The sequence below is a fragment of the Doryrhamphus excisus genome, chromosome 17 (genome assembly GCF_030265055.1).
Source record: "Doryrhamphus excisus isolate RoL2022-K1 chromosome 17, RoL_Dexc_1.0, whole genome shotgun sequence".
Taxonomy (NCBI): domain Eukaryota; kingdom Metazoa; phylum Chordata; class Actinopteri; order Syngnathiformes; family Syngnathidae; genus Doryrhamphus; species Doryrhamphus excisus.
Genome location: NC_080482.1, coordinates 11,744,900 through 11,760,317, shown reverse-complemented (window position 1 = coordinate 11,760,317; position 15,418 = coordinate 11,744,900). Strand labels below are relative to the sequence as shown.

At 42.0% G+C, this 15,418-nt stretch overlaps 2 protein-coding genes across 4 annotated transcripts in view; both read left to right on the top strand.

The window, feature by feature from the left end:
* Positions 1-7,415, top strand: part of ctsk (cathepsin K) — a 63,762-nt gene extending 56,347 nt beyond the window's left edge. For 2 of the 3 annotated variants that reach the window (XM_058052784.1, XM_058052785.1), the window contains 8 exons: positions 1,488-1,702; positions 2,643-2,766; positions 4,580-4,702; positions 4,774-4,926; positions 6,286-6,504; positions 6,691-6,856; positions 6,933-7,041; positions 7,115-7,415. In XM_058052784.1, coding sequence (XP_057908767.1) covers positions 2,644-2,766; positions 4,580-4,702; positions 4,774-4,926; positions 6,286-6,504; positions 6,691-6,856; positions 6,933-7,041; positions 7,115-7,214 — 993 coding nt within the window. In that variant the 5' untranslated portion in view covers positions 1,488-1,702; position 2,643 and the 3' untranslated portion in view covers positions 7,215-7,415. Of the gene's footprint in view, positions 1-1,407; positions 1,703-2,642; positions 2,767-4,579; positions 4,703-4,773; positions 4,927-6,285; positions 6,505-6,690; positions 6,857-6,932; positions 7,042-7,114 lie in introns of those variants that run through there. The other variant, XM_058052786.1, reaches the window with a different exon arrangement.
* A 785-nt stretch (positions 7,416-8,200) lies between these two features.
* LOC131105414 (procathepsin L-like) overlaps positions 8,201-15,418 on the top strand; it is a 39,141-nt gene continuing 31,923 nt past the window's right edge. Inside the window, exons 1-8 of the mRNA XM_058053491.1 lie at positions 8,201-8,644; positions 11,373-11,497; positions 11,559-11,681; positions 11,783-11,929; positions 11,992-12,216; positions 12,312-12,480; positions 12,641-12,743; positions 13,136-13,974. Coding sequence (XP_057909474.1) covers positions 11,378-11,497; positions 11,559-11,681; positions 11,783-11,929; positions 11,992-12,216; positions 12,312-12,480; positions 12,641-12,743; positions 13,136-13,286 — 1,038 coding nt within the window. The 5' untranslated portion in view covers positions 8,201-8,644; positions 11,373-11,377 and the 3' untranslated portion in view covers positions 13,287-13,974. The remainder of the gene's footprint in view (positions 8,645-11,372; positions 11,498-11,558; positions 11,682-11,782; positions 11,930-11,991; positions 12,217-12,311; positions 12,481-12,640; positions 12,744-13,135; positions 13,975-15,418) is intronic.

Genomic DNA, 15,418 nt, shown 5'->3' with positions numbered 1-15,418 from the left:
ACAACAAAAACAGTAAAAGTGGCAGATAAAGTCAAATATTAGGAGAAATATTTAATGTTAATAATACACATATTATATTATATCTATAATCTATATTATATCTATTATAATAATAATGCAATGTTATGTAATAATGTTACGAACATACTATCATAATATTATGAGGAAAGGTAACAACGTTTTAGTAGCATAACGTTTAAATATTAAAGAAGGCTCTTTTGGTTGTTTTTTTTAAGTCAGTTTTTTAATGTCCAGATTGCTGTCTGGTCCCTGCTGCTTTACTTTCACTGCTACAGTGAGGCCTTTAGATCAAGGGTATTCAAAACTCAGCTGAGGACTATTTGCGGTCCATGGCTGTTTTTTTTTGGCTCGTGGAACTTTTTGAAAACCCAACTTAACAAGAAAACAAAAACAAAAAACAACAGCAAAAATTGAAAAGTCAGCATTCTTTTTACAATAACAAAGTAAAATTATTGAAATACATTATTTGTTTTAATTATTATTAAAATATTTTATTAATTACAATGAAATTAATATACGAAAAATATAATTTTAGAATAAAGTTGAAATATAAAACAAAAAATACTCAAAAGTATCAATATTGTAAGGAAAGAAAAAAAACATGTTATGTATGGAAAAAATTAGGTTGAGCGAAATAGTTATGATATTATGGGAATAAAGTCACAAAGAAAATGTACAAAGATTATTTAAGAAGAAAGTTTAAATTGGAATGTTGGAAGTAAAAAAAAACAGCATGACAGCATACTCGCTAGTGACCAGGAAAGATTTTCAACATAATAGTAAAACATACGTACATTATAGCATTCTAGTTCATCTTATTTATTATGTAAAATTAATACAGGAACAATGTCTGTATATTATTTTTTTGTAAAATAATGTCCCATATTTCCTAAATTGATATCCCCTTACATAAAAATGTATGTAGTTATCGTTGTAGTTGCGTATCAAATCGTTTACCACATCACTACTTCTTCTTCTTTCTCTTTGGGCTTTTCCCTTCAGGGGTCGCCACAGCAAATCAATCTCCTCCATCCAACCCTGTCTTCTGCATCTGTCTCTCTCATACCAACTACCCTCATGTCCTCCTTCACTACATCCATAAACCTCCTCTTTGGTCTTCCTCTACGCCTCCTACCTGGCAGCATCCTTCTACCAATATATTCACTATCTCTCCTCTGGACATGTCCCAACCATCTCAGTCTGGCCTCTCTGACTTTATCTCCAAGGCCTCTAACATGTAATGTCCCTCTGATGTACTCCTTCCTGATCCTATCCATCCTGGTCACTCCCAATGAGAATGGAAGTCGTGTGTATGATATAAATTGATTAGCAGCCCTATAGTGTTTCCAAACTGAGAATCCTGCACGTGTCATCAGATATTAGCAAACAACAATGTAGCTCCATAGGGAAGCAGAACAATCCTTGTCTTCCTTTTTTTCCCCCCCTTCCTTCTTGTATTTTTCCAGCCCCGTCAGCAGCCTCCCGCTTCCTAACATCCTGTGGAATCGGAACGCTGACATCACGTTGGCCCTCAGAGTGAAACCAGATGTAATTCTGGTCTGCCTCTTTGTGTACTTCCCCAAAAACCCGACCCATATAAGTCCAGTGCTGACCTACTTGTGTAGCAGACGAAACCCAGACGACTTGAAGCAACGCTGACTGATCGACTGCTAGACTTCAGGTGAATTAACTTTATTTTTTTTATGTCTTTGACTTATAAGATGATGTTTTCCTCACAAGAACATTAGGAAGCTTCAGCTCAGTTCCATACAAGACAACGCCTTTAGAGTGTTGCTCTCTTGCTAATTAGCACTCTTAGCATTAACGTGAGGAGGGAAAAGTTGGCTTGTAATAAAAAAATAAGATGATGAATCTTCTCCAATTGGAATCAGCATCCCGTGACTCATAAAGTACTCTTATTGTTTACATGAACTTTACATAAGTTATTTATGTAGCACACGCTTTCCATCTGAATCATCAGTCAATGTGTGTGGGACGCTCATCAGGGCACAGAAAACATTTAGGAAGTTCATTTCAGGTGGAGGCGGCACGGCGGTCGAGTGGTTAGCGCGCAGACCTCAGAGCTAGGAGACCAGGGTTCAATTCCACCCTCGGCCATCTCTGTGTGGAGTTTGCGGTTTCCTCCCACATTCCAAAAACATGCTAGGTTAATTGGTGACTCCAAATTGTCCATAGGTATGAATGTGAGTGTGAATGGTTGTTTGTCTATATGTGCCCTGTGATTGGCTGGCCACCAGTCCAGGGTGTACCCCGCCTCTTGCCCAAAGACAGCTGGGATAGGCTCCAGCACCCCCGTGACCCTCGTGAGGAAAAGCAGTAGAAAATGAATGAATGAAGGATTTCAGGTGGAAGACAAATCATCATGAACGTTTCTTTTCCTCCTCTGCACTCACTTGTTTTGTTTTTTTTGTGCGTGGAAAAGTTGAAGTCAACCTGCCGTGAATGCACACTTTGTCTCATCTGCCCTTGTTGCCATGGTGATGCTAAAGATGCCGTGCTGTGATATAATTTGCATGCACTGCTATGATAAATAAAGCTGCTAACCGTGCGAACCACTTCTCCTTCGTCTAAATTCATATGGACGCTTTTTGCTTTTGCAGGATGTGGCTGTGTGTTTACCCGTTTCTGCTGGTGGTGTCGGCTCTGGCCCACATGGATCAGGTGACACTGGACGCCCACTGGGAGCAGTGGAAGATGACCCACGGAAGAGAGTACAACGGACTGGTCAGTGCTAGGACGTGCTCGAACATGTGACTGAAATAATGCCAAAGATGTTGGGCTTCCTTGTTTGACAGTGGAAGAAAGATGTTGGGGGTGGGGGGTGGGGGCGAGGGGGGGCGGTATAGGCAGAAAAGAACTAAAAGTAAATCAGGACATGCATCACTTCCTCTTAACATCATCTACAAATAGCTACAGACTGCTTTGACTCACACCCACCTGAAAGATGGCTGCCGCTGCTTTAATCACGACTCGTAGTCAACACACTCAAAGTATTTTGTACAAGATGAACAGGATCATGTGATCTGCTTCCCATCGGCCTGATTAATGAAACCAGGCTTTGTGCCCAATTAGAATGTTACTATGACCTATTTGCCCAGATTGCTGTCTGGCAGGTGCTACTTCACTTTCACTCTCACTTCAGTGAGGCCACCTTTCACTTAGATCAGGGGTGTTTAAAATGCAGACTGGGGGCCATTTGCTGGCACAACATTTTAAAATTGTAAAAAAAAATATATATATATATATATTAAAAAGTAAAATATTCGGGATTGCCGCAGGAATCAACACTAGTCCTTCAAACAGGGGTGCCACAGGGTGCCAATCCATGCCAAACACATTGGTGTTCGACTACTCTTGCATCTTTCATTACATGCTGTCACATAACTGTCACTGGCCACAGCTAGCTAACTAACTAACTAACTAACTAACTAACTAACTAGCTAACTAGCGAGCTCATCTTCGGACTCCAAATGTGACTTTTTACCACCGTGACATTCAGTTTTCAAAACAAACAAGCAATACAGTTAGTTTGGAGCTCATTTTTGACCCACAGGTGAGTGGATATCACATTTATAGGGTACGTAGCAACTTTTTCAAGTGTCACTGAACAATTTTGCTATCTTGTTGACATTCTACTAATTATGTTTTGTCCTCAAAGCACTATTTGTGGTGGTTGTTGAATGAACATAAACACATAGTGTGTCCTGCCTTATATGGTGATGCTATGGTGATCGTATTTTGAAGCTGATGCTAGCAAAGGGCCAAAGAATAGTTGCTTCAATGATTAGTAATTATTATTATTATAACTGTTGAATTCAGACTATATACCATTATATAATGACAAATGATGGCCACACTGTTTGAGTGGAGATATGCTTGGTAAATAAAGTAGTGTACTGTAAGTTAAGCAGGACGAATTTCTATTTCATGAAGATATTTATTTGCATTATTTTATTTTTATTTTGTGATCTTGAACTAAAAAATTAATGATTTAACATATATTTCAAATTATGTAAATTCAGGTTTGTGTCAAATAATACGCAAATCATTTCACACACGCAAATAAAGGCAAAAATCAGCCGTAATTTTACAAGAATAACTTCAAAATATTAAGAGAAAAAAGTCTTTATCATAATAAAGAAAGAGGGTGCTTTTTTCAAAGTCTTATTATTATGAGAAACACAACAAAGAATAAAGTTGTAGTTTTTGTGAGGTTGGGGAAAACTCATAATATACCGGAATAAAGTCAAAATATTCTGGGAAATAAAAGAAATAAAAGCGGTAATAAAAGACGTTCATGCTATTAAATAGGCTTTCCACCTATATCACAAAGCTCAGACGTAGAATAGTTTTTCTTCAAATATTGTCAGCATAGTTCCATGTGTTTACAATATGAAAGTGATCCCTGCATCCTAATGTAAAAAAAATTGGACACTTGGTGACACAAGCTCATGAGATACCACCTTGATGGTCCAATGCCCAATTCAGCTGGAAGTATCACAAATAATAAACAAATTGTTACTGGACACTCCTGCAGGACGAAGAGGGAATCCGTCGGGCCATCTGGGAGAAGAACATGCTGATGATTGAAGCCCACAACCAAGAGGCGGCGCTGGGCATCCACACGTATGAGCTGGCCATGAACCACCTGGGTGACATGGTGAGGAACCAGCATCCCACCTCTGTGACACCACCAGCACAATCATCTCAACCGTCATTGTTTCCCTGCAGACGTCAGAGGAAGTAGTGGACAAGATGATGGGTCTGCAGGTCCCCATGAACCGTGATCGTGGCTTCACCATGGAGGTGGACAAGCAGGACTACCGCCTCCCCAAGTCTTTGGACTACCGCAAGAAGGGCATGGTGACGCCTGTCAAAGACCAGGTCAGATTTTTATACAATATTTCTTGGTTCTAAGCGTGATCATGAAAGCAACGTGCTCTCGCTGCAAATGTTCACTGATTAAATTATTCAGTCTAATTAGTCCTGACGAGTGCAAGCAGGAAGCTGCTTCACGGAGCAACATCTGTGCTTCCTGCTGACAGCGGCAAGACGTCAAACCATCTCATGACCATCAGAGCGCACACAAGGCTTCATATGTTCTCATTTAATACACAATAATTAATAGGATGAACACACACATTTCCTGTCATACATCGAAACAAGGATGAAAAACTATTTTAATAAAAAGCCAATTTTATTCAAAAGTATCATAATTCCAGGATCTTAAAGTGAGAACCTATCATGCTCATTTTCAAACCCTTTGTATTGAGTTGTGGACTCCTATAGAGCAGCTACACACAATAACGCACAGAAACTTTCTAGATCTTCTAGATTACGACCCTTTTTCGGCAGTGTTTCCATGGATGTCCTGCTTCCGAACCCAAACAGTCTGTTTAATTTCCTCCACTCCTGGCCTTCCTCGTGGCACGCCCACTCTGCTGTGATTGGTCACATCCATAAGCGCTCCCAAGGAGAAACTCAGAGCCATCCAAAACTTCTTTCAAGGCTCACTTCTAAATGCGCAAATCTCATTATCTGACGCTTTGGCATCGTTTAACACGAGAGTACAACATTGTAACTACATTTATAGGTCAGAAAAGTGCAAAAAGCATAATAGGTCCCCTTTAACATGAAGTCTAACAGTCTAACATAAAAATTCTGAATTAGTTAAAAAAAATTCACTTAAAATAAATAAATAATATGTTGATAAAATGGGAAAAAATGTGGCTCATTCATAAACTGTGCATCCACCACTTGGGAAAATGACATCAAAGGTTCTACTGAGGATTTTGTCGCTCAAAAAAACAAGACACAAGTGACTGCACTCTACATAGTCGATATGTGATATAAAAATAAATGTATAATTAAATATATTATAAATTATATGTAAATTATAAATTTAATCTATTAAATGTATTATAAATGTATTACTTCCATTTATCTTGATATACTATATCAATAGAAAATGGAGAAGAATACACAAACATTTTTTAATGCAGACTATACAAGGTTTTCAAACCGATAGGGTATATTTAAACTGGTGAAATACTGCTCTCTAGCGGACAAGTAGAAGAATGCATACACTTATTAGGACTTCTTGTTATTGTTAAAATGAATATGTTTGGCAAATATGTTATGTTTGGTGACAAATAGAATACTTGAGTTAAGTTTGACTGTGATTGTGGAGTTTTTGTGTGTACTTCTGTGTGACTTTATGGCATCATGTCCCGGGGACCTCAGGGCTCATGCGGCTCCTGTTGGGCGTTCAGCTCTGCGGGGGCCCTGGAGGGCCAGTTGGCCAAGACCACGGGCCAGCTGAGGAACCTGAGTCCTCAGAACCTGGTGGACTGCGTGACAGAGAACAGCGGCTGTGGGGGAGGATACATGACCAATGCCTTCAAGTACGTGCAGGACAACGGAGGCATCGACTCAGATGAGTCGTATCCATATGTGGGCCAGGTAAGGACCAGGACCCGGAGCCACAATGTTTTGTCATGATGAAGTCACTTCCTGTCCGGGACCCCCCTCTCAGTGCTCATTCATGATTGCTGGACTGAATCTTTTCTTTGATTGATCACATGACTGCTTGGTCACACTGTAACCACTAACCGTTTTGAACTCCTGCTTCTCTTGCTCCCCCTGCAGCAGCAGATGTGTCGCTACAACTCCTCGGGAACGGCGGCCGAGTGTCAAGGCTTCAAGGAGGTTCCAGTTGGCGACGAGCACGCCCTCGCCGTGGCGCTCTTCAAAGCGGGTCCTGTTTCTGTCGGCATCGATGCTGCTCAGGGAACCTTCCAGTTCTACCAGAGAGGTCAGCAAACGCAGCACGGCCCTCCTCCCTGCCCCGTGACCTGTATAACCGTGTCTCTTCCCTGTCCCACGCCCAGGTGTTTACTATGACCCCAACTGCAATAAAGACGATGTCAACCATGCCGTCCTGGCTGTGGGCTACGGTGTGACCCCCAGGGGGAAGAAGTACTGGATCGTCAAGAACAGGTGTGGCATCGCATGAACACGTCACAGGACCACATCACACGGTGCGTTAACGTGTCCATATTTGTGTCACCAGCTGGAGTGAGCAATGGGGCAACAAAGGTTACATCCTGATGGCTCGTAACCGTGGGAACCTATGTGGCATCGCCAACCTGGCCAGCTTCCCCATAGTGTGATGGATATTTGGTGTCTCCATGGCAACGTGCCTCCTCTTCTTTTGTGGGCTGACGTGGGTGGCCGCGGTGTCACTGTGAGCTGCTGGTATTTGTGTTTTAAGCACGCACATAACGAGCCGTCGCTGGGCGATGCATTTCAGCACTTTTATGATGATTATTCAAGTGTAAGATTATGTTTTATAGGAAATTAAATAAACTTGTTGAAGGCACTTTGACTGTGGGCATTTTTGGAACGACATTGTAATACACACCTCAGCCGCTGGAGGCCGTTGTTGGCCCTCCACACGATAAACCCGAAGTTTATTTGTTATTTTTTCTGTATTGAAGAAAAGTTTTAGCATCTGACAGTTATAAAGCAACGTCTAAGACTCATTTTTTAACGTAATTATTGAAATGCTTTGTGGTAGAAGTTACATTTAAAACGAGCAAAACGATTGAAGGGCATTCACACAATAAAGTTCAATTTGTGAAGCGAGAATACATATATATTAGAGGCCACAACATCTAGGTTCTAAGCGCCATCGTGTAATTATGGAAGCTACTACTCTTGCTGAAAATGTTTTTAAGAGCAAAATCAATTAACCTTCAAGTTCGTGGGACCAAGGTAGCATCGATTCAGAATAGTTGTATTCGCACATGAGCCAGGTAAGAACAGGGAACCAGAAACACAATGTTTCCTCCTGAGGGAGTCACTTCCTGTGATTCTTTTAAGCAAACTTCCTGTCTGTGACTACAAGCCCCGCCCCCTCTCAGTGCTCATGCATGATTTTCTGCAAGAAGCTTTGTTGTCTTTTTCTTTTATTGATTACATGACTGCTTGGTCACACTGTAACCATGGCAACCTTCTTGACCACCTGTCTGCCTGTCTGCACACCCCCTCCTCCCTGCCACGTGACCTGTATAACCACGCATGCTCCCTGTCACATGACCAGGTGTTTGCAACGACCCCAACTGCAAAATATACAAAGTCAGTCAGTCATGTGTTGCCAACTGGAACAGGAAGTGAGAAATGTTACATTGTGGTGGCCCAGCTTCCTCATGGTGTGATTGATATTTGGTCACTGGGCGATACAGAAGATTACTTTTATGATGTTTATTTAAGTATAAAATTATATTTTACATCAAATGAAATATAAATTTGCTTAAGATTCTTGGGGGCATGTCAGGAAAATGAGTGTAGTATATAGGTCAGCCGCTGAAGGCCGCTGTTGGTCTTCTACATGATGAACCCATGGCTTAAAATTTTCATTTATTTTTATTTTTTGCTTTGACGACCGGAAGTTGCGGTTTTTGGCGGGGATTTGACTTTCCAAAAACAGAAAATGAAAGTGTAAAGTTTGATTTGTGGCGTGTTAATGTTTGAGGAACTTGAGCAACGTACGCTCTTCATCATCATCTTCTTCTTCTTCAACCAGGAAGCTTTAATAAAGGTAGGTTTCAAACTTTCAACACATAATTTACAACGATAAGTCTATTTTTACACACCATTTTGACGCCTCGTGTTAATATATTTTTTCTGACTTACTTTCGTTCTAATATTATCGTTTCTTTCTGACTGGGAGGGAAGTTTAATTTCATCGGTGACAGTTATAAAGCAGTTAGGAATAAGGTCTAGAATGGTAATTATTGAATTGCTTTATGGTGGAAATGAACTACTATCGACTACTACTACTAGCGTTTATATTAAATTATATTGCATTTGAGAAGACTACGACTTTTGGTTTATTATTCAAAAGTACAGGTAAATACCAGATACAGTCTGAGACGCAATACCAATAATAAAAGTACTTTAGGAGAGTTTACCAATACAATGCGCTTAAACCATTTAGAAAGCCATTTTTGCTTCTTAAAACGTTATGAAAACGTAGCGTTTTTGTTGGAGGAACGGGTTTCTTTGTTTGTTTCATTGTGGTCCGGCCTTCATTCATTCCAAGTTGACCTAAAAAGAACAAGAAAGACATTTCAGCACAAGTTCACAAAAGGCAATGCAATTGTCCTACTGACCATGAAGTGATTGAAAACTTGATTAGATTCATTTGAACATTCCGAGACTGGCTGACACATGATTTATAATAATATCTGTCATATCTAAAACTCCAACTGGGCTTCAGTTTGGTGTGGAAATGTTGTTGCAACTATAGCGCTGGATTGGAAGACAAAAAGAAGCAAAGATACACATCAAAAGCTCATCAGTCAAGCATAGCATAAAAACATCAGACATGTTTCTACGAGGAGACATTTGTGATGGAGTTCATTTTAATTTCCACATAAAATATCCATCCATCTGTTTTATATGCCGCTTATCCTCACTGGGGTTGTGGGTATGCTGGAGCCTATCCCAGCTGTCTTTGAACGTGAGGCGGGGTACACCCTGGACTGGTCTCCAGCCAATCACAGGGCACATATAGACAAACAACCATTCACACTCACAATTTGGAGTCGCCAATTAACTTAGCAGGTTTTTGGAATGTGGGAGGAAACCGGAGTACCCGGAGAAAACCCACGCATGCACGGGGAGAACATGCAAACTCCACACAGAGATGCCAAGCAGAGAATCGAACCCATGTCTTCCCAATCTCCTGACTGTGTAGCCTACGTGCTAACCACTCGTCCACCTTACGGCCTCACATAAAACATGATGTGTGTGGAAAGCACTTGCTTTTCTCCATCTTGTCAGTGCACCCATCTGCGTCTATGGAAACATTTGTGGTGGAGATATTTCATTTCAGTTTCAACTTCATAGAGTGGAAAGTAGTTACTTCTCTCTTCTTAGCAACAGCTGAAATCTGCCCCACAATAAAATGTTCTTCCTACTGCCTGAGCTGTACTGAGTAGTTCCATGGTGAATTACTGTATGTACCAACGGAAGCAAAACAGTGAGTTTAGTTGAACTTTATTCTGTTGTTTAACGATACACTCGCCATATTTTTAAATTCATCAAGTCCTCATCTTCTGTATCTGAATTTAAGAGCTGGGTAATTTCACCATCAAACATGTCGGGTTCCCTCTCATCATTGTCAGTGTCAGTTTTGTTGTCAGTTGGCTGTTCAGCAATGATGCTAAAGCTTTGTTTTCGAGGGAAAAAGGCTTGGTACTTATAGGTTATCACATGGTTTGTCTGGTATCAGGCCAGGTATCATGCCCCCAAGTGTCAGTACCCAAGTGTCAATACCGAAGGTCTCGGGCTGATACTGGCACGCGGGGGCATGATACTAGGCCTGATACCAGACAAACCATGTGATGATCTTATTATCACATACTATTTAATCATGAGCTTATTATCACATACTATTTAATCAAAAGACCATTTTGTTTCCAGAAAATGTTCAGTTTATTACATGTATTATATCTGTGTAAACACAATAATTGCAAAAATATTTCAACAATAATATTTTATCAACAGTCTTATCTTATCAATGTCTGACAATTAAAGTTCCATTAATCAAGTTTAAGTTTTTGGGTGACTGGAGAAGCACTAGGAATATTTATAGTTACAGTGACATTTCCTGTCACATGTGCGGAGTTTAGAAAGTAAAGCCCAGGAGCCCACTTCATGACCTGGGAGTTCTGGGAGCGCTGTTCTCTGGTTGGTTGTTTCACGGGCACGATACCAGAGCAGCGCGCTCTGAGTGGACAGCTACGGGGGCTGATACTGGACATGGTTAAACTCTATATTTTATCAGTATCACTGCCCTGGGCTTTGACACAGTATCATTTCGGCCTTTTCCCGTATCATTCATGGGCGGTTTCTAGGGTACAGGGCCAATTCATACTGTAGTATGTGATAATAGCTAGTACTACATCATAACAAAACTTAACTTATAGTGCACATGTCATAACATACAACATTCTAACAACATTTCTAGGTCATAAAAGTGAAAAAAAGCATAATAGGTATTATTTTGACCATGTGATGCTATTAATACACGTCTTTTATAACCCTAATATGATGTAACTCCTGTCATCTACGTTGACACCTATGTGACATGCGTGACATGAGGAAAGGTAGTTTTAGAAAGTAATTCAGCGGAAGACGCAACTGAAAGTGTCCCGACTGGACAGGCTTTGATTTAAGGTGATAAACCTCACCTGACAAGCTCCCGTAAGTAGTTGGAAGTAGTGAAATAAACTTATGTTGTCAATTTTTTTTGTTTTTAGGTGCGATGTTAACTAGCTTGCTGCTTCTCTCGCTGCCAGTCATGGCGGCGGCCATGTTGGACAGCAGGTTGGACGACCACTGGACCATGTGGAAGAAGACGCACAAGAAGTGGTACCGCAGCGAGGTTTGTGTGCGCCTTCACGAGGACGCGTCGTCTATGCCTGTCTCACGGCGTCTTTATCCAGGAGGAGGAGCTTCACCGCCGAGGGTTGTGGGAGGAGAACCTGATGATGATCACGCTGCACAACCTAGAGGCCTCCATGGGCACCCACACCTTCCAGCTCAGCATGAACTTCATGGGAGACATGGTGAGACCTCCTCGTGTTCCCCCGAACACCTAAGTCTGCGACTTTAGGGTTGGATGTTGATGTAGCAATCCAAACCTAGCATGTCTTGGTGTGTCCTTTAGACGCCAGATGAGATCCGTAAGTCAATGGCTACCTTGACTCCTCCCACTGACCTCCAGAGGTCTCCTGAGTCCATGTGGACTAGCAAGGACGTTCCAGGATCTGTGGACTGGAGGGATCACGGCTATGTGACGCGGGTCAAGATGCAGGTCAGCTTTGACGTCTTTGTCAGCTTACCGTCCTTGTCTTCACATATAAATATTGTTTTTAGGGCTCTTGTGGTTCCTGCTGGGCCTTCAGTGCAGCGGGGGCCCTGGAGGGCCAGTGGGCCAGAACCACAGGGACGCTGGTGGACCTCAGCCCCCAGAACCTTGTGGACTGTTCAGGCAAATACGGCAACCACGGCTGCAATGGCGGCTTCATGGACCGTGCCTTCCAGTACGTCATTGACAACCACGGCATCGACTCGGACGCGTCCTACCCATACACGGGCCGGGTGAGTTGATATGGTCCTCACCTCAGCAGATATCTTTCTGTCGGTCAAAGGTCACCTTTATGTTATTCCATCATCTTAACTCTGTCCTCTGGCAGCAATCGGAGCAGTGCCACTATAACCCCGCCCACCGCGCCGCCAACTGCTCCTCTTACAACTTTCTACCCAAGGGGGATGAGGACGCACTGAAAAGAGCCCTCGCCTCCATTGGACCCATTTCTGTGGCCATCGACGCCTCCAGACCCAAGTTTGCGTTCTATAAGAGCGGTGCGTTCACTGTCATCCGCCACGTTAGCGTGTAATGTCAATGTTGCAACACAAACACAGTGATCTAATCTTGTGAGACAAACCATGTTCGGGGAGGAAAAGCCCCCTGACTGCACTTTGGCTACCCTGGGTGCTAATCCAAGGTTTGTACTCCTGACAGGAGTGTACGACGATACGTCATGCACCCAGAAAGTCAACCACGGCGTGTTAGCAGTCGGCTACGGCACGCTAAATGGACACGACTACTGGCTGGTGAAGAACAGGTATGTACGCTAAAGTACTTGTATGCACACTGGAGCCTTCATTATGTACATAATGAGATCAAAGTCTTCAGAAAGATATTTTATGTTTTTATTATCATTCTGATAGGAGTGGAGGGGTGGAGCCTCCCTATTTATGTCCCTGCTTGGTGTGTCACACTGGGATTGTTGTTGCCAGGTGTGGCTGGTGAACCACCTTATCAAAAGGTTGCCTGTCTGGTGGCAAGATGCCACCAACAGCATGTTAGTGGCCATTCTTCCCATGGAATGACACAATCCTTGGGAGAGGGCTGGGGGACACATCCACCAGGGACATAAATAGGAAAACCCCACACCTAAACGATGTAGAACTTAAGATCATAACAATCATAGCGTTTTACGTCTTTGTCCTCCAGCTGGGGACGTTCGTTCGGAGAGGAGGGCTACATTCGCATGGCTCGTAACAAAAACAACCAGTGTGGCGTGGCGCTTTTCGCCTGCTATCCTGTCATCTCATCCCACTATGAAGCCGAGCAGCAACCCAAGAACGTCCTGCACTCACATTAAATTCAAGCAGATAAAATGTCCTCACTGTTGGGAATTGAATGCGCTAATGCACATGGGAATCGAACAACTGATAACTGATAATCAAATAACTGAGTTGTTGCTCTAAACTTCTCCATCCTGGAGACTTTCTCTCTGTAGCCAAATAGGAATACTATTGTTTTTTTTGTTTTGTTTTTTAACAATGCAAGAACCCAAATGAATCCTGTCTGTGATGGAATGTGAATGCATCTGTTCAAGTCTGTTTAAAACAATGACTTTATAAAGCCATACAGTTGTTTTAAAGTTGTTCCCTCGCTACATTCTTAAACCGAATGTAGCTCCCTCACTATGGCGGTTTTTCGAATATGATTGCTGATTGACTATAGACTATTGGTCAAATACTGAAAAACAAGTTATAGTATTGTGGCCACTAGGTGTCAGTAGCGGTACATGAGATTAGATTACCTAAGTGTCAGTAGCGGTACATGAGATTAGATTACTTTAACACTGCTTGTAGCCAGGCATGGCATGTACGGCAAATGATCCCATTCAAAGTGGTAAAGTTTTGGCTTCTTTGTCCCAACAACACCTAACTTTATAATAAATAAATTGGAGAGGCTAGCTAGTTAGCTCGGTAATTATGATAGCGGCGGCTAGCATAGCAAGTATCTTGTGTTCCTGCAGTGATCTCCTAGCCTGTACATGAAAGGTGAGTAATTTGTTGTCTACTACATGTCTACTGGGTCTTAATAATGGTAGAAATCGTACTTAGAAAGTTAGTTTTTTAATGCTGTAACTACAATATTAATTTAAATTAGTCCTACTTCAAGGAAATCACTTCATGAATACCAATAACTGCGATAAATAATTCCCTAACCTGATATCGATAATTTAATCTGACATAATAATGAATTTAAATAAAAATACGTACAGATACGGGCTTTTTGCAGTAATTTTAGGTTAGATTAATTACACATTATGAATTAATTGTCCATTTTTATAATCTATTTACACTGTGTTTGACGTACTTCTCAGTGCAAACACTTGCACTCCGAAGGCTTAAGGGTTAGGGTTAGGGTTAGGGTTAGTGTAAGTACCCAAGTACACAAAATGTATCAGACCCAAGATGGCTGACATCATTTGGGGTCAAGGTTCAGAGCCATATGTGTCAGGAGCCAGAGTTTAGCAAGAATCGTATTGATTTTGACTACTTGATACTGTCAATACGCAACAAGCGTATTGATTGTGGATGATAGTTGTGGAGTGGAAGGTCAGTACTTCTGCTGGAAGAATGCCGAGTCATGCTGGTTTACAAATGACTTTATTGTTTTAGTGCAACATGACAACAAACAACATGAGGTATTCAAAGGGCTTTGCCACCATGATGGACCAGAGTGGCAGCAGGAAGCGTCTCGGCAGGACAGGAGCGTCCGCGAGGCTTACAAAGGTGTAAAAATAGTGTGTGTGGTGGCGAGCGTGCAGATGAGTGCTTGATTGGTTTGTGAGGACAAGAACAGGCAACGTTGATTACAGCAAGATCCTCCTTGCTTGGATTGTCACCTCCTCCTTTTTTTTGGTCTGGACTATTTATTTACACACATCACGGTTCGACAGGAGCGTACTGGACTAAAGCTTTGGCTGGACGCGGGCCCGCTCGGGCTCCGGGTTTGGATTGATTCCAGCTTATTTGGTTTTTGGACGTAAAGGCAATGAAGACGGATGCAGACACACCCTGACAGCATGGAATCTTTGGTTACACAATATCTTCTCACACAGTTGAGGTAGATGGCTCGAGTCTTCATGTTCACAAAGACTGGGACACACATGGGGGGTGGGGGGTTTCACACAGTCAACGTCTCAGTTCCACCATCATAACACTGGTGCTTTCTCGGACACAGCACTTCATCATCTTTGGTTCTTTCTTCTTTTTTTTTTTTTTTTGCTTATCAAAAATGTTTTTTGGTCTTTTTTTTATACCCTGAAAGTGTTTTTGCTTTCAGTGGGGGGCGGGAGGGGGGTCACTAGGGGGTTCTAGAATGTAGACAGAATGTTCACTTATCAAGGGAAGCTCAGCTTTGATCACATGACAAAAGTTGTCCAGCAGGGGTCAGCACAGTGACCTCTTTTAGTCTGGATAATAGCCCCCCCCTCCC